Below are 18,599 nucleotides of genomic sequence, written 5' to 3'. Positions count from 1 at the left end.
TGTAAAGCCCTGTGAGGCAAATTGTGATTTGTGATATTGGGCTTTATAAATAAAATTGAATTGAATTGAATTGAATTCTTCATGTATCAGAGTCACTAAGGGACTGTTCTTCATTTATCAGAGTCACATATTTATATTTCTGACTGTAACATGAGTTTATTCAGTCTATATTGTTATATTATTACATTATTTTTATTATATTATAATATTATATTATATTAATGTATTATCATTATATTACACTCGTACAGGCTCAGTATATTTTTATCCTTAATATCTTCAGTTTTCAAACCTGCAGCAAGATGAATATTTATATTTCATGACTCTATTTACATATCTATAATTCATATATCCTATTTCTTCTTATAATCCTATGCTCAATACGCCACACTGACTGTCTCAGACGCTCTGTTGACGATTTATTGACCCGTTGCCATGGTGATGAGGGGACTTCCTGTGTCAGCTGTGTTTTTACTTTCACTTCGTCAAAGTTTCCTCCGTGTTTCTTTGTCAGCTAGTCGATTACCGTCTGGTGCAACACACACCTACTGCCCAGAAGGAGCTGTGTTGGTTATGAGCCACGAGCTCACCGCTTCTTAGCTCTTTTTATGACGTAAAGCTCGTGTGGTCTCGTGACTGTGGAGCGGAATGAAACAGGTTCACCTTCCGGCCTGACAGTGAATCTCTCCGCTCCGCTCAGGATGCGTTCAGGTACAGTACAGAGTGTGGGTCAGCTGTGTTTTGAGTCTCAGTATCTGCAGCAGCTGCAGTTATCCTTTAATCAGTCCTGTCACACCTGTCTCATTACGTCACACCTGAACTTAGACCCTCTGGATTTTATATCTTTCCTCCATGTCTCTGTCCTCCATCTTGTCTTCATGTCTCTGTCCTCCATCTTTCCTCCATGTCTCTGTCCTCCACCTTGTCTTCATGTCTCTGTCCTCCATCTTTCCTCCATGTCTCTGTCCTCCACCTTGTCTTCATGTCTCTGTCCTCCATCTTTCCTCCATGTCTCTGTCCTCCATCTTGTCTTCATGTCTCTGTCCTCCATCTTGTCTTCATGTCTCTGTTCTCCATCTTTCCTCCATGTCTCTGTCCTCCATCTTGTCTTCATGTCTCTGTCCTCCATCTTGTCTTCATGTCTCTGTTCTCCATCTTTCCTCCATGTCTCTGTCCACCATCTTGTCTATATGTCTCTGTCCTCCATCTTGTCTATATGTCTCTGTCCTCCATCTTGTCTTCATGTTTTAGTTGGAGCTATAAGCAGAGCATCACGTGCCTCTCAGCTGATCACAGAGTTTACACTCGGAGACACAGACATGTTGTAGATGTGCAGACAGTACCTGAGCAGGAAACACACCTGAGATAAAGTCCAGAGGTTTAATCATGAATTATAATGTTTAACGTTTATACATGAAGAACGAGTCACTGAAGTGACAGAACAGACTTTATCTTTCTGTGAAGAAGCTACAAACACACGGGTCATGACATCATGTGTTGAGACGGATGTTCCTTGCTGCAGTAACAGTGCTGACATCGCTGTGTGAAGGTGACAGGTCAATGTACTGATGTCACAGCCACAGTGGGGTCAAAGGTCTCCTGTGAGGGTTGTAACATATGATGATGATGATGATGATGATGATTGTTTTTGTCTCTGAGTGTTTCTGTGAAGCTGCAGTGATTCTTTTCTTCATTGATCAACCTGCTGATCAGTTTCTCAGTCAGAACTGATCGATCAATGTGTAAAAAGACAATTGGTGTTTGCAGGGACAGTTTTTGCTATGGGCAATGTGGCTGACCGCCCAGGGCGCAATCTATTTGAGGGCACAAACAAAAAAAAAAAAACAAACTCACCAGTTTTCTAGACTACCGCTCATTTCCACGTCAAGTTAGTGGAGTGGGCGCTGGGGTGCCCCTATTATCACGTTTTAACCAGCAGCAGAAAGGAAAGGTGAATCCTGGCGGTTGTGGGTTGAACGGGGGTCACAGACAGGAATATGGCGGAGGCTCATAGTGCTCGCAAGATAACGGCTTACCGGCGACAGAGAAGTCCGACTCCAGGTCCAGTAATTTCCTCTTTCGTTGGTGTCATGACTGCCCAGTAGTACCTGGACAACCAAGCCATGGCGGCACACAGGTATGTGGCGTGTCAGAGGAGAAACGAGCCGTTCACATTTCTGTCTTTGTGGCAGGTAAAGGTCCACAAACCTCACCGCACTTTAGAGACTGTACTGTATATCTTCTTAGGGAATTTATTCCATTGAAATATCATTGATGTATTATAGAAAAGTGATTTATCTTTTCATAAATGACAAAAGGCACATCTGCCTAATTTTTGCTGTGGTATTGTGATACTACTCAGAACTGTGATACTTTCACTGGTATCGTACTGTGGGGGGTGGGGAGCGGTGGGGGGTCGGGGGGGAGCCGAGGGATGGTTCACCCAGGGTGTAAAACTAGCCAGGACCACCTCTGGGTGTTTGTGGTCAGTTAAAAGAAGCTGAAGCATCACGTCTGAATGGTATCACAGCCACAGTGGGGTCAAAGGTCTCCTGTGAGACTGAACAGTTTCAGCAAAGGGTGGATGTGATTTTAGAGGCTCCCCAGTTCAGAGTCCCTGTCCCAGCAGAAGGAGAGACGCTGTAACGCTCGCTGTTTGAAGGTCATCAATAAATTCAGAGATAGGTCATGTGTGAAAGAGAGAAAACAGATGATAGATGTTTGGTCTCAGCTCATACTCCTCCTGTTCCTGCATATTTCCCTCCACCTTCCCTTTGTTAGTTAAACCACACCCCCACCTGCAACCAGTGAGGTGTCAACCAAAATCAGCTACTCATAGCTACAAACAAACAATACAAACAATAACAAACAATATGGCCCCACCCACCCTGTGGGTGTATGGCCCCGCCCACCAGTCCACCCTGTGGTTGTATGACTCCGCCCACCAGTCTACCCTGTGGTTGTATGACTCCACCCACCAGTCCACCCTGTGGTTGTATGACTCCGCCCACCAGTCCACCCTGTGGTTGTATGACTCCGCCCACCAGTCCACTCTGTGGTTGTATGACTCCGCCCACCAGTCCACCCTGTGGTTGTATGACTCCGCCCACCAGTCCACCCTGTGGTTGTATGACTCCGCCCACCAGTCCACCCTGTGGTTGTATGACTCCCCCCACCAGTCCACCCTGTGGTTGTATGACTCCGCCCACCAGTCCACCCTGTGGTTGTATGACTCCACCCACCAGTCCACCCTGTGGTTGTATGACTCCGCCCACCAGTCCAGTGTCTCTGATAGTCTCCATCCATGTCAGTGAATTAAATAAAATAAATAAATAAATTCTAAATCATGTCATTCTTCAGTCCACGTGGACGTTTGTGACAAATCTAAAGGAATTCCATTATGTTCACGAGGACGAGATGGACAACCTGACAACATGATGCAGAGACCTGATGACATCACATCAGTCCACCAACATTGTTCACACTCACTCAGCCACTGAATAAACACATGTTTACAATATGAACAGTTCAGGATCAGTTATCAACCACTGATCAGTCAGCTGGGAACACATCACGTCCTGATCAACAACACAACACCACTCATCCTCTGTCTTTGTTTTATCAGGATGCAGCAGCAGAGACCAGGCTCTCCTGGACCTAGACCTGGATCTGGACCTGGATCTGGATCTGGACCTGGATCTGGACCTGGACCTGGACCTGGACCAAGCTGTGTGTCCATAAAGAGTGACCGGTCTATGGATGAAGTCATTAACTTTAAAGTTGGACATGGTGCTGATGGAAGGTGAGAACGTCAGACTGAATACTCGGGTGTTGGTTCAGAGCTTCACCGTCTGTTATTATGCTGACTTGAGGGTGGACACTCCTCATGATCCTCTCAGGGTCAGGGTCAGATCCTCACTGATGCTGCTGACCTTGTTTAGACATCGAACACACACTGTGTCCAGGCTTGGTTTTTACCGCCCAGATCAGGTCTTTCATGTCTTTTCACTGCCATCTTTGATCAGACCCACCACATTAATCAGTCCTGATCCATACACTGTTTCAGTTCTCAAACCCAGACTAAGTATAACCCTAACCCTCGAAAGCAGCCATTCCAGAAGTCTTAATGACAGAAATGGCTCAGTAGCTGAAGCTTACCTTAAACAACTGACGGTACGCCTCCAGAGACATCACCTCCCACACATAGTCCCTGTTACGCAGTGCATGTAGCCCACAGTCCACCCTCACACACATCGTAAGGTCCAGGATTGGATTTTAAAGGCACACAAACTCAATATAATTATAGGGACTTGAATCTGGCCAGGATCCCATCCTTTTCAGACCCCACACTCCAAATTGACAGTTTTCCAGGAGCTAGATGCCCCCATATTACACATTTGATAAAGAAAATGAACATCCAACCCCAGGTGGAAAAAGTTATCTTGTCTGTCGTCTTGAACAACTGCCTCAGAGAACAGACAATATTAAATATCTGGAAACAGATGCAACAAATGGTTGCCATAGCCACATCCATCTTTCCTTCAGCATCTATCCATGTTTCTCTCATCCATTATTCTGATCGATTAACTGCCAAACAACAATCATTAATTGAGGAATTAAACTCTAGGATCCAGACCAGATTCAAGACCCTCACCAAAATTGACAAACATTTCATATAAATCGCACCAATCCAGTGCATTGGACTAACGAAACCACGCAACATATTTTACAACATTGGCTGACCCAATTAAACATGTGAGGGGGGAACATGGCTCCAACACGCCTCCCCCACATTCTAATCATCTAGTCATCAACCTATATACAACACACAAACTAACCAACACAGAGAAAACAATTTTGGAAAAAGGCCTCACCTTCATCCCAATTCCAAAACCACTGACCCGCAGCGAGCTAAGTCTGATTGAAATTTATATCATCACCAGCCAAAACTGTTAGATTATCTCAGATATGATTGTCCAAAAATGCCTGTACCCTTTACAAAATCATCAGGATGGGAACCACACCTGCAGGCGATTTCAGAGCCTATTCAAAAGCTCATCAGGGAAGACGTTAAAGTGTTTGAAAAATTGAAAATAAAACCCCTCACCACATTTAATGTCTCACAAGATGAGCACAGGGCCCTCTCCAGATTGGCCAGAAATCCTAACATCATCTTAAAGAGTGCAGACAAAGGTGGACAAATTTGTTTCCATGACAAAACTAATTATTTAAAGGAGGAGTACCGACAATTAAAGGATACTAACCATTATATGATTCCCCTAATGCAACCGCTGCAGAAAGAAACACAAAATATAGTAAGGGATAAGGTGGAGAAATTATACAAGCACATGCGTGAAACAATTAAAGAAAGCATGATTTCTTGTAACCCCATTTGGTGTGTTGATTCTTGCTTTATTCTTTGTCCTCCTGTTCTCAAAAGGAAAATTTATTTTGATTTTGAATATGCATGTTTTGGTCCTATTAGGAAGATTCACTCTTTGAAGAAGTCCGGGACACATTGTACATGCAATTGCCCCTATAACTTCTTTATTGATTGCTGCCACCCTATAGAATAATTTGGATTACCGATCCCTTTCCAATGCCTCTCAAGTCCATTCCTACTACTTGTCCTGCTCCAGCCCAACAATAACATTGTCTTTCACTCCCTCATTCTACCACATGGTGTCCTCCTCCTCTTCAGGCTGTTCTTGGGCTGTCAGTGAGCAGCCGCCATAACAGTACTGACATCTAGTTTTCTGTGAGGGAAGAAAAAGGAGAGAAGAAAAAAAATGTTGGATCAAACTCAAAGCATGAAAACTGTCTCCAAGTGTGCTGATTGTTCATTACTCACCTGTACTGTATATCTTCTTCCTGAAGGTACTCCTGCCCGACACTGAATATAACACACCATAAGTGTACACATACATATGCTACCGTCATCACGTTTGTGAAGGACGAGCTGAAGAGAGTCCAGAAGCTTCTGAGTCCAGATTACCCAGAATGCTCAGAGAGTCAGAGTGAGGATGAGGAAGATGAAGACCAGAGGAGCAGCAGAGAGGCGTTTGTGAAGATCACACTGCACCTCCTGAGGATGAAGCAGGAGGAGCTGGCTGACTGTCTAAAGAGACGTAAGAGGAGTTAACAGATCAATAATCTGTATCAGATCTGAGGCTGTTGGTCCTCTGTGTCCTCCATGTCCTCTGTGTCCTCCGTGTCCTCCGTGTCCTCCATGTCCTCTGTGTCCTCCGTGTCCTCCGTGTCCTCCGTGTCCTCCATGTCCTCTGTGTCCTCTGTGTCCTCCATGTCCTCTGTGTCCTCCGTGTCCTCCGTGTCCTCCGTGTCCTCCGTGTCCTCCATGTCCTCTGTGTCCTCTGTGTCCTCCATGTCCTCTGTGTCCTCCGTGTCCTCCGTGTCCTCCATGTCCTCTGTGTCCTCTGTGTCCTCCATGTCCTCCATGTCCTCTGTGTCCTCCGTGTCCTCTGTGTCCTCTGTGTCCTCTGTGTCCTCCGTGTCCTCTGTGTCCACCATGTCCTCTGTGTCCTCCATGTCCTCTGTGTTCTCCGTGTCCTCTGTGTCCTCTGTGTCATCTGTGTCCTCCATGTCCTCCGTGTCCTCTGTGTCCTCCGTGTCCTCCGTGTCCTCTGTGTCCTCCGTGTCCTCTGTGTCCTCTGTGTCCTCCGTGTCCTCCGTGTCCTCCATGTCCTCTGTGTCCTCCATGTCCTCTGTGTCCTCCGTGTTCTCCGTGTCCTCTGTGTCCTCCGTGTCCTCTGTGTCCTCCGTGTCCTCCATGTTCTCTGTGTCCTCCATGTCCTCTGTGTCCTCCATGTCCTCTGTGTCCTCCATGTCCTCACTGGTTTTATTTGTTGTGTGTTAATTCAGGAACTTTTGCTGCAGCGTGTCGACATAAACTAAAGTGTAACCTGCAGGAGAAGTTCCAGTGTGTGTTTGAGGGGATCGCTAAAGCAGGAAACCCGACGCTCCTGAATCAGATCTACACAGAGCTCTACATCACAGAGGGAGGGACTGCAGAGGTCAATGATGAACATGAGGTCAGACAGATTGAAACAGCATCCAGGAAACCACACAGACCAGAAACAACCATCAGACAAGAAGACGTCTTTAAAGCCTCACCTGGAAGAGATGAACCAATCAGAACAGTGATGACAAAGGGAGTGGCTGGCATTGGGAAAACAGTCTTAACACAGAAGTTCACTCTGGACTGGGCTGAAGACAAAGCCAACCAGGACATACAGTTCACATTTCCATTCACTTTCAGAGAGCTGAATGTGCTGAAAGAGAAAAAGTACAGCTTGGTGGAACTTGTTCATCACTTCTTTACTGAAACCAAAGAAGCAGGAATCTGCAGGTTTGAAGAGTTCCAGGTTGTGTTCATCTTTGACGGTCTGGATGAGTGTCGACTTCCTCTGGACTTCCACAACAATGAGATCCTGACTGATGTTACAGAGTCCACCTCAGTGGATGTGCTGCTGACAAACCTCATCAGGGGGAAACTGCTTCCCTCTGCTCGCCTCTGGATAACCACACGACCTGCAGCAGCCAATCAGATCCCTCCTGACTGTGTTGACATGGTGACAGAGGTCAGAGGGTTCACTGACCCACAGAAGGAGGAGTACTTCAGGAAGAGATTCAGAGATGAGGAGCAGGCCAGCAGAATCATCTCCCACATCAAGACATCACGAAGCCTCCACATCATGTGCCACATCCCAGTCTTCTGCTGGATCACTGCTACAGTTCTGGAGGATGTGATGAAGACCAGAGAGGAAGGAGAGCTGCCCAAGACCCTGACTGAGATGTACATCCACTTCCTGGTGGTTCAGACCAAAGTGAAGAACATCAAGTATGATGGAGGAGCTGAGACAGATCATCACTGGAGTCCAGAGAGCAGGAAGATGATTGAGTCTCTGGGAAAACTGGCTTTTGATCAGCTGCAGAAAGGCAACCTGATCTTCTATGAATCAGACCTGACAGAGTGTGGCATCGATATCAGAGCAGCCTCAGTGTACTCAGGAGTGTTCACACAGATCTTTAAAGAGGAGAGAGGACTGTACCAGGACAAGGTGTTCTGCTTCGTCCATCTGAGTGTTCAGGAGTTTCTGGCTGCTCTTCATGTCCATCTGACCTTCATCAACTCTGGAGTCAATCTGATGGAAAAACAACAAACCTCCTGGTGGTCTGAAATGTTCAGTGGAAGATCAACACGTTTCTACCAGAGTGCAGTGGACAAGGCCTTACAGAGTCCTAACGGCCACCTGGACTTGTTCCTCTGCTTCCTCCTGGGTCTGTCTCTGGAGACCAATCACAAACACCTACGAGGCCTGCTGACACAGCCAGGAAGTGGCTCACAGACCAGTCAGACTCTCCTACAAGGCCTGCTGACATGGACAGGAAGTAGCTCATGGATCAATCTTAAAACGGTCCAGTACATCAAGAAGAAGATCAGTGAGAATCTGTCTGCTGAGAGAACCATCAACCTGTTCCACTGTCTGAATGAACTGAATGATCGTTCTCTAGTGGAGGAGATCCAACAGTACCTGAGTTCAGGACGTCTCTCTACAGATAATCTGTCTCCGTCTCAGTGGTCAGCTCTGTGCTTCATCTTACTGTCACCAGAAAATGATCTGGACGTGTTTGACCTGAAGAAATACTCTGCTTCAGAGGAGGCTCTTCTGAGGCTGCTGCCAGTGCTCAAAGCCTCCAACACAGCTCTGTACATGCATATGTATCCGTCCAGCTGAGATGTAGTTTATCTAAAAACTGTTGATTTGTAATTGACGTCGTGTGTTTTTCTGATTCATCTTCAGGCTGAGTGGCTGTAACCTGTCGGAGACCAGCTGTGAAGCTCTGTCCTCAGTTCTCAGCTCCCAGTCCTCCAGTCTGAGACACCTGGACCTGAGTAACAATGACCTGAAGGATTCAGGAGTGAAGCTGCTGTCTGTTGGACTCAAGAGTCCGAACTGTCAACTAGAAACTCTCAGGTCAGGGTTTGACTACTGTTTGAAGTTTACTTATGAAGCTTTCATCAGCATCATTTCCACCGAGCAGTCCGGTTCAGTTCAGTTCAGTTCATTTCAGTTCAGTTCATTCTTTCTGTTCCCACAGTGAAAAGTTGTGGATGGTACCAACAGAACCGTTCCTTAGCGTCCCCATGTCTGGTCCCCCCTCTGTTGGGGTACTTAGCACACAGATCTGATAGGCTACTAAAAGGTGGAGCTAGAAACCCTGCAGTCTGATTGGTCAGTAGAGAGCGTGAAGCTGAAAACACAGAGACAGTGCCGTGTCGTGGCATGTCACAAGGTCGGAATGAGAATGTGTTGTGTCTCTTTGTGATGGTGGAATCATGAACGCTGACTTTAACTGAGGCCAGCGAGGTTTGAGGTTCCTTCACTGTTCCTCTGGGTTCTTTGGGATTTCCTGGACGAGGCACGAATGTGACCTTGGAGGAATTGTGGTACTCTGGCCTCTCCTGGGAATATCCACCACTGTTCCAGGTTTTCTCCATGTCGAGCCCATGGTTCTCACTGCGGCTGGCTGGAGTCACAGAGCTTTAGAGATGTTACACCTCCAAACTGATATATTTCAGTCACTTTCTCATCTCCCTGGGGATTTCTTTGGATCTCATCGTACTGTGCTGCTTATTGAGGCCCTTTAGCCAAATTCACATTGATGGAAAGTGTGTGTGTGTGTGTGTGTGTGTTCAGACTGTCAGGCTGTCTGATCTCAGAGGACGGCTGTATGTCTCTGGCCTTGGCTCTGAAGTTGAACCCCTCCCATCTGAGAGAATTGGACCTGAGCTTCAACCATCCAGGAGACGCTGGAGTGAAGCTGCTGACTGCTGGACTGGAGGATCCTCACTGGAGACTGGACACTCTCAGGTAGAGACAGACACCTGCAGCTGTCTAACTGTCTCTCTGTGACTCTGACTGATGAACTTCCTGTTTCATTGTTGATATGAGTGCTGATGTGTCGAGTCGACTCTGACATTGTCTCTTCCTGCAGGGTGGATCATGGTGGACAGCAGAGACTGAGACCTGGTGTGAGGAAGTGTGAGTGTGTTTATCGTCCGTCACCCCCAAGGACAAAAAGCAGAAATATGACTCTGATGTTTCAGTAACTGTTAATGTTCTGACTTGATTGATGAATTAAAAGTTTGTTGAACATCGTTCACAGTTTGATTTTCTCTCAGTAACTTTCAGTGAAGTCGTTGATGAGTCAACAGATGGTGACCTGCAGCTGTTTCCTGTCTCTATCTCCCTCAGACATCTGTGAACTGGAAGTGGACACAAACACAGTACACAGTAGACTCCAACTGTCTGAAGATGAGAGGACGGTGACCCACGTCAGACAGGACCAGTCGTACCTGGATCATCCAGGCAGGTTTGACCTGGTTCCTCAGCTGTTGTGCCGGACTGGTCTGACTGGTCGCTGTTACTGGGAGGTGGAGTGGACGGGAGACATTTATGTCTCAGTGAGTTACCGAGGAGTCAGCAGGAAAGGAAACAGGAAAGGTTCCATGTTTGGATGAAACGATCAGTCCTGGTGTCTCTTCTGCTCTTACAGTGATGGTTTCTCCGCCTATCACAACAACAGAGAAACATCCATCTCCTCCTCCTCCAACTACTCCTCTGCCTTCGTCTTCTCCACCCCCTCCTTTGCCTCCTCCTTCGCCTCCTCTGGCTCTAACAGAGTGGCAGTGTATGTGGACTGTCCCGGTGGCACTCTGTCCTTCTACAGCGTCTCCTCAGACTCTCTGATCCACCTCCACACCTTCAACACCACGTTCACCGAGCCTCTGTACCTGGGATCAGGTTTGGGTTCTGGTCTGGTTCCTCAGTGTCTCTGTAGGTCTGAGAGTCTCTGCTGTGGACAGATACCCTGTCCTCTGAAGGTCACCTCTATCGACCTGAGGCTACTGTTTGCTCTGAGACTCCAGGGAACCTGGTGAGGTTTTTTTTTTTACGTGTGTCATCAGGGCCAAAAAAAAAAAACAAAAACAAAAAAAACGGATCAGTTTCAAGTACTAACTAAAATCATAATTTGATTAGGTATTTTCATGTTCTAACACGTCTCCTGTGTCACCATACGACTGTTGAGATGTCTTGATCTCAACAAGACGATGAAGATTCTTTCAACCAGAACGTCCCAGCAGGTCCTAATGTGTGGTGCTCTCATGTTTACTCTGTCTGCATTACACCACACACTGACTGCAGACAATAAATACTACACTTTACTATACTGTGCTACACTATTCTACGACTTTTCAACCCCATGTGGTGTGAAACGGAGATGTGCTCTCTTCAGTACTATTTTCCATCTTTATAAATATACTTTAATGCAGACTCAAGGTCCATACAAGAGAAACACTCATCAAAGAAATATGAAATAATCATAATATAATATTCATTCATAATTCATATTAATAATGTAAATGATTCAGAACAGAAGCAGAGTTTTGTGTCAGATTAAAAGTTTTTACAGTTGATATTTTTCTATACGCAGACGACACCATCGTCCTCACAGAGTCTGAAAATGATCCTCAGAGGATGTTGAACACTGTCAGTCATTGGTGTCGTACATGGAGATTAAAGATAAAACTCAGGTGATGATTTCAGGAAGAACACAGTCAGACAAAGTTTAAATCTTATCTGTTCTGTACTGAGCACTGTAAATAATCAGGATTGACTCCAAACGACCTTCTGACCTTTGAATCAGGATTTAAAGCCTCATCAGACTCTGCAGAGACGACTTCAGGAGCTGTCTGTAACACAGTTCAGATATAAAACCTGAGCACAGCTGTGGGATGAATGAAATGAAACAGTTCATTTGTTAAGTGTCTCAGTCAGAAGCTCCTCTCCCTGATCTGTTTCCATGTCTGATGAATGTACACATCATACAGTTTGTATCATGATGTCATCACTCTTGTTTACAATATGTTGTAGTGTCACAGCAGCCCATGTGGGCGGAGCATATTTTGGTGTGTGACCCTTAAATAAAAGATCTGAATCTGACTTCACTTTACTGACTATATGATATCATTTACTGTAGGCCTACTGATCATCGTCACAGTCAGCACACGAAGAATCAAAACACTTTACAGTTTTTAATCATACAACATGCCAGTAAATCAACATATTCTCAGTTTGAACAGTTTGTATGATATCCTACATAAAGGGCCCCATGAATGATGTCACGTCCTTAACATGCAGTTACAGTTACAATTATCATAAAGTTACAGAGGTTAGGTTTAGGAACAGAAACATGGTGAGGACGAACCTTAACATGACTCACACAGATCTGATCACGTGACTCCAGGGGAAAGTCCCATCCACCATCCCAACCTGCCTCCTTACAGGCACTCAGGACTGCTTCCTGTTTACTGCCGTCAGCTCATTGGTCACATGATCACAGCCTTTCAACATACATGACATATGTATGAATTTGGGTGAATTGATTTTCATAGGAAAACATATGAAACATTAGTGAGAACAGTCTGAATCAGGCAGTGAGCAGAACTTTGGTTTGTGACCTGCAGTTCACATCAGCTTCAGCTCTGTGACTGTGTTTACTGATCGTTAGCTAGTGTTAGCATGCTAACGTTAGCTAATGTCAGCTGAATCACACTGTTTGAACATGTCATTTCTCTCTGTCCCTGTTCTGCTGCTGTGCTCTTGACACGAAGACATTTATACTGTGACCTCACAGAGAAATACAGTCAGACAGATCAAAGTCAGGGTTTATTCATCAGCTGTGATTCATCCTGTAACAGGTGAAGATTCAGACGTCATCACAGCACTGAGTGATGACCAAACTAAAGTCAGCTCATTAAAACAGGTCACAGAGTTACTGATTCAAACTGTAAATCTTTAAAATAAACTTTAAATAAGTTAGATCAGCCTCAGATCTGTTGTTCCTGTTAATCTGTGAGTGTTTCCATCCCTGAAAAAAAGACTGAATGTAATCATTAAATATTCAGAGAAGCCCCCATTATGGAATATCAATGAATAAAATCAATGGAAATAAATGATGTTTATGTGGTGGCAGCGAGGTTATGGACCCAAAATGCAGACAGACTGAGGGAAAAGGTTTAACAGTTTTATTGTGCCAGAATAATGCAGAGAACAAAGGAGATCCGGAGTCCAGGTGCAGAGTGAGAAAACCAGGTGAGAGTGCTGGGCTGTGGGAAGCTGTGAGGCACGGAGGGAGACACTGGAAAAAAAGGTAGGAGAACGAGGGTTAAACACTCAAAGAGCAAAAAACACAATCAAACTTGCAAGATTACTCAAATCACTGGAGGATCAGAGGAGCCGAGATACCACTGCATGCAGTCGCAAATACTCTGGCACTGAGGCTAGAGTCGGTGGCAGTCTTAAAGCCCGTTGATTGCAGATGACTCTCAGGTGTGCGCACTCAGCCTCAGTGCAGGGCGGGGGAGGGGAGAAGCCTCTGGAGACAGGTAAACACAGCAGCACACAACCCACACAGGAAGTAGACTCGGAAATGTTCATAAAATAAAAGCCAAAAGTCCATGCTCACCACAGTACCCCCTTCTCAACGGACGCCTCCTGGTGTCCTACCAGGCTTGTCCGGGTTAGCAGCGTAAAAGTCTCTTAGCAGGGATGCGTCCAGAATGAGCCTCCTGGAGATCCATGAGCGCTCCTCTGGGCCATACCCCTCCCAATCAACCAAGTACTGGAAACCCCGTCCTCGGGGCCGCACATCCAGAATCTGGGACACAGAGAAGGCGGGGTGGTCATCGATGATCCGGGGGGGTGGAGGGGCGACGGCCGGAGGGCTCAGGTCACAGGAAGCGACAGGTTTCAGGAGGGACACATGGAAGGTAGGGTGGATCTTAAGGGAGTCCGGTAACGGGAGTCTGACAGCAGAGGGGTTAATGACTTTGACGACAGGGAAGGGACCAATGAAACGGGGTGACAGCTTACGTGACTCAGTCTGTAATGGGAGGTCGCGGGACGAGAGCCACACCATCTGACCGGGACGGTACTCAGGGGCTGGGGACCGGTGTTCATCCGCTATCCGCTTAGTCCGGGCTGCATTGCGGGTGAGTGCGACTCTGGCGGTCCTCCACACCTCCCGCAGGTGCCTGATGTGCTCCCTCACTGACGGGGTGGCCACTGCTAGCTCCTGGTCGGGGAATAATGGGGGTTGAAAACCATAGCAACACATGAAGGGCAACATACCTGTGGCCACGCTGGTGAGGGAGTTATGCGCGTGCTCGATCCACGGGAGGTGGGAGCTCCAGGTGACCGGATGGTGAGCCGCAACACAGCGCAGCGCAGTCTCCAAACTTTGGTTGGCCCGCTCTGTCTGGCCGTTGGTCTGAGGGTGGTAGCCAGAGGACAAGCTAGCTGTTGCGCCCAGGGACTTACAGAAATCCCTCCAAACCTGGGAGGAAAACTGTGGACCTCGGTCCGACACAATGTCACTGGGTATCCCATGAAGTCTGAAGACATGGGTAATCAGGAGATCAGAGGTCTCACGAGCTGAGGGAAGCTTGGGTAACAGCATGTAATGCACACACTTAGAAAATCTGTCAATGATGGTAAGGATAACTGTGTTACCTTCAGATGGCGGCAGTCCAGTGACGAAATCCAGAGCTATGTGAGACCAGGGACGGGATGGTATGGGTAGAGGGCGCAACAGACCAGCAGGAGGCAGATGAGAGGCTTTGCCCTGGGCACAGACTGAGCAGGCCACCACAAAATCCTGGACGTCCCGGGCCATCCCCGGCCACCAGAAACTTTGGCGGAGGAAGTGGAGCGTTCTCTGGATCCCAGGATGGCAGGTGAGTTTCAACGAATGTCCCCACTGAAAAACCTGAGAACGGGCGGATTCCGGAACGAACCTCCGGTCCGGGGGTCCAGTCTTGGGGTCTGGTTGAGTCTTCAGCGCCTCCTCGATAACTGCCTCTATCTCCCAGGTGGTGGCGCCGACAAAGCAGGTGGGAGGGAGGGTGAGGTCCGGTTCACTGGTGTCTGAAGGAGAGCTGAAGATTCGGGAGAGGGCGTCAGGCTTGGCGTTGCGGGATCTGAGTCTGTAGGACATCCTAAAGCTGAATCTGCTCAGAAAAAGTGCCCAGCGGGCTTGGCGGGAGTTGAGGCGCCGAGCAGAGCGCAGATAGGCGAGGTTCTTGTGGTCCGTCCAGATGATGAAAGGAAGGTGTGAACCCTCCAGCCAGTGCCTCCACTCCTGCAGGGCCCACACCACAGCCAGCCACTCTCAGTTTCCCACATCATAATTTCTCTCTGCAGGAGACGGGCGGCAAGAAAAAAACGCACAGGGATGCAACCTCTGCGTCTTGGGGTCCCGTTGAAACAGCATTGCTCCAGCACCGGAGTCGGAGGCGTCCACTTCCACCACGAATTGCAGCGGCGGCGGGTGACGATGTTTTAAAACAGGAGCGGAGGTGAACAGAGCTTTCAATCTAGAGAACGCAGAGGCTGCCTCCGGAGACCAGAGGAAGGGAGTGTTGGGGGATGTGAGGCGAGAGAGAGGAGCAGCCACCTTACTGTAGTCCCGTATGAATCTCCGGTAGAAGTTTGCAAAGCCGAGGAAACGCTGCAACGCCTTGCGGGTGATAGGAGTGGGCCACTCCCTCACCACCTGGATCTTCGCCGGGTCTGGCTGCAGCTGTCCCTGGGCTATCACATAACCCAGGAAACCAACCGACGAGGTGTGAAACTCGCATTTCTCGGGTTTCACATAAAGGCGATTCTCTAACAATCTCTGAAGAACCAGAGGGACGTTCTGCCGGTGCTCCTCCTCATCCCAGGAGAAATTGAGGATGTCATCCAAGTAGACGAACACGAACCGGTTCAGCATGTCCCGGAGCACGTCGTTGATCAGGGCCTGGAAGACGGCGGGGGCGTTGGTGAGTCCGAATGGCATCACTAAATACTCGAAGTGACCAAGTGGGGTGTTGAATGCTGTCTTCCACTCATCTCCCTCCTTGATTCTGATAAGGTGGTAAGCATTCCGTAGGTCGAGCTTCGTGAAGATTCTGGTGCTACACAGGGGTTCGAAGGAGGGATCTGTGAGGGGAAGAGGATACTTATTTTTAACTGTGATCTCATTCAGACCTCGGAAATCTATACAGGGGCGAAGGGAGGAATCTTTTTTTTTAACAAAAAAGAAACCAGCTCCTAGTGGGGAAGAGGACGGCCGAATGAGTCCTGAAGCTAAGGAGTCCTGGATGTAAGACTCAATGGCCTCTCTCTCAGGACGGGACAGATTGTAGAGACGGCTACTGGGAAGGGTGGTGCCAGGAAGGAGGTTGATGGCACAATCACAGGGGCGGTGAGGGGGTAGGGATAAGGCCAGTACCTTGCTGAACACAGTAGCGAGGTCATGATACTCTGAGGGAACATTGGTGAGAACAGGTTGAGCTGGGGTTGCCGTCTGTCGGCGGGAGAAGGGATTGGTGGATCTGAGGCAGTGGGAATGACAATGGACGCTCCAGTTGGTTATGGTGGCAGATCTCCAGTTAATTTGCGGATTGTGCAGTTGTAACCAGGGGAGACCAAGAACTATGGGGGATTGAGGAGAGGGAATGACATAGAGCTGGAGGTCTTCACGATGATTTCCAGAGATGATAAGAGTTAAAAGGGCAGTGCGGTGGGTGACATTGGAGATAAGGCGGCCATCTAAGGCGGTGACTTTCTTGGGAGTGGGAAGGGGCTCTAACGGGAGATTGAGTTGTTCAGCTAACTTACTGTGAATGAAGCTGTCATCGGCACCAGAATCGATGAGGGTCTGCAGGTGTAGAGAGTCTCTCTCCCAGAGGAGGCAGGAGGGCACAGAGATCCGTTTAGGAGAGCTGGAGGGGGAAGAGGTGTGGCTCACCAGTGCGCTCTCACTTACTGATGAGCCTTGTCGTTTAACTTATGAGGGCAGGTGGCAAGGAAATGGCCAGCTTGGCCGCAGTAGATGCAGAGTCTCTGAGTGATGCGTCTCTGCCGCTCATTAGGGTGAGAGAATGAATAATACACTTTCTGTCAAATTTAAAGATGATGGATGGTGACCCCCCCCCCCCCCTCCCCCCCAGCCACCCCACCCTCCCCTCCCTCCTGAGTATGACATCATCATAAGGTTTTTCCAGCTCATTTACCCCTCCCTTTTTGGAACCTTCTGTCAGCTAAGACACCGTGTGTGTGTGTGTGTGTGTGTGTTGAGATCCATCAATATTATGCTATTAGATCTCAGCCAAACACCAATCATTGTTGAGATCCATCAATATGTGTTCTTAACCTTGAGCTACGGAGCACTTTTACCCGTATCATGTTTTTCTTTGAATCAATGAATCTAATGTTCTTAATCTCTTCTTAATCGTTTGGGTATCCGCATCACTCCTTCCTCTTGGGGTGAACACCGAGGTGAATGTTTTTTTTTTTTTTATTGAAAGATAGATACAATACAATAAAAAATAAATCACACTTAAATGTTTCTAGTAAAGAAAATAATGTAAGGGCTTTCTTTTCTTTAACAAGACTGAGGGACTTGAGAGTTGTAGCTCATTCCTCCAATGAGTCTTAAAATATCCGCATTTGTGAATGAAGAACTTTCCCAATAACACACCAGGGTGAATGTTGTGGGAGCCAGGATGTAGGGAGGGGGGAAGGAGACGCGCCAGACACAATATCACGATACGGTGATGTAGTTAAAATAAATCCTCACCATCTTCTTGTTTCCCTTTCTCTTTCTCTCAGACACACACACACACACACACACACACACACAGCAATTAAATATTCAGTTTATTTAAACTCTTTTTGTTTGTGACATGAAAAAACACGTTAATTATATTAGTTACAGAGGGTGAAAAGATGAGTTCTAACTAAAAGTACAAAGTGTGAAAGTGCAAGCGATTCTCACCCAACATTCACCTCCACACATGCATGCACGCACACACGCGCACACACACACACACACACTATTCACTTTGCGTCAGTTTCTCCAAATCACCTTAGCATATGGGGTGACCATTATGGAGTGAGCTTTTAAGCACATAGGCCTACTACAATCAATAAAGCATAAGTTACCATTCGTACGGTTTTCTTTAAATACAGCTTTTTCCACCATTCGTTAGTTACTCACAGCAAAGAGTGCATTTACAGGAACACCGAGACCTATCTTGGACTTTGGTAAGAAAACTTTTACCATCTTTTTTAAAACCATTTTCTTGTCCTTTAATTTTCACAGTGATCCGTTAATTTATTATTATTTTCTATTGACAGACATCATCAATCTAACGGACGAAGGTTATCTCATGAGCCCAGAATATAACAACCTGTCCGACTGTAAGTCTTGTTCTCGTTGATGTTGTTAACGCACATCTCATACACATTTACGCATCTAATACACAATATATTCCGTTGTTTTTGTTTGTTTTACAGTCACGGTCGATGATCTGGAAGAGTTGAGCGAAATCATTCGTCAAGCAGAGGCCGAAGAAACTAAGCATTCTGCTCCGGCGCCGATTCCCTCAACAGCCGACGTGGTTAAAAGAGCTGACCCGGTCCAACCATCGTCTCAGACCGCTCCGGAGCATGCGAAGGACGCTACAC

General features: G+C 47.1%; 1 protein-coding gene across 1 annotated transcript; it reads left to right on the top strand.

Moving 5' to 3' along the window:
* Positions 1-531: 531 nt before the first annotated feature.
* Positions 532-12,007, top strand: LOC117260280 (protein NLRC3-like). Its single transcript, XM_078172948.1, has 8 exons — positions 532-711; positions 3,626-3,802; positions 5,878-6,128; positions 6,880-8,728; positions 8,823-8,996; positions 9,720-9,893; positions 10,018-10,064; positions 10,278-12,007. Exons 2-8 carry the CDS (start codon positions 3,627-3,629, stop codon positions 10,541-10,543), a joined length of 2,937 nt encoding a protein of 978 aa, XP_078029074.1. The 5' UTR covers positions 532-711; position 3,626; the 3' UTR covers positions 10,544-12,007.
* Positions 12,008-18,599: the final 6,592 nt, after the last annotated feature.

This window comes from Epinephelus lanceolatus, chromosome 2 (assembly GCF_041903045.1).
Source record: "Epinephelus lanceolatus isolate andai-2023 chromosome 2, ASM4190304v1, whole genome shotgun sequence".
Taxonomy (NCBI): Eukaryota; Metazoa; Chordata; class Actinopteri; order Perciformes; family Serranidae; genus Epinephelus; species Epinephelus lanceolatus.
Note: the sequence above shows the minus strand (reverse complement) of the source record. Positions and strands in the feature narration are given on the sequence as shown.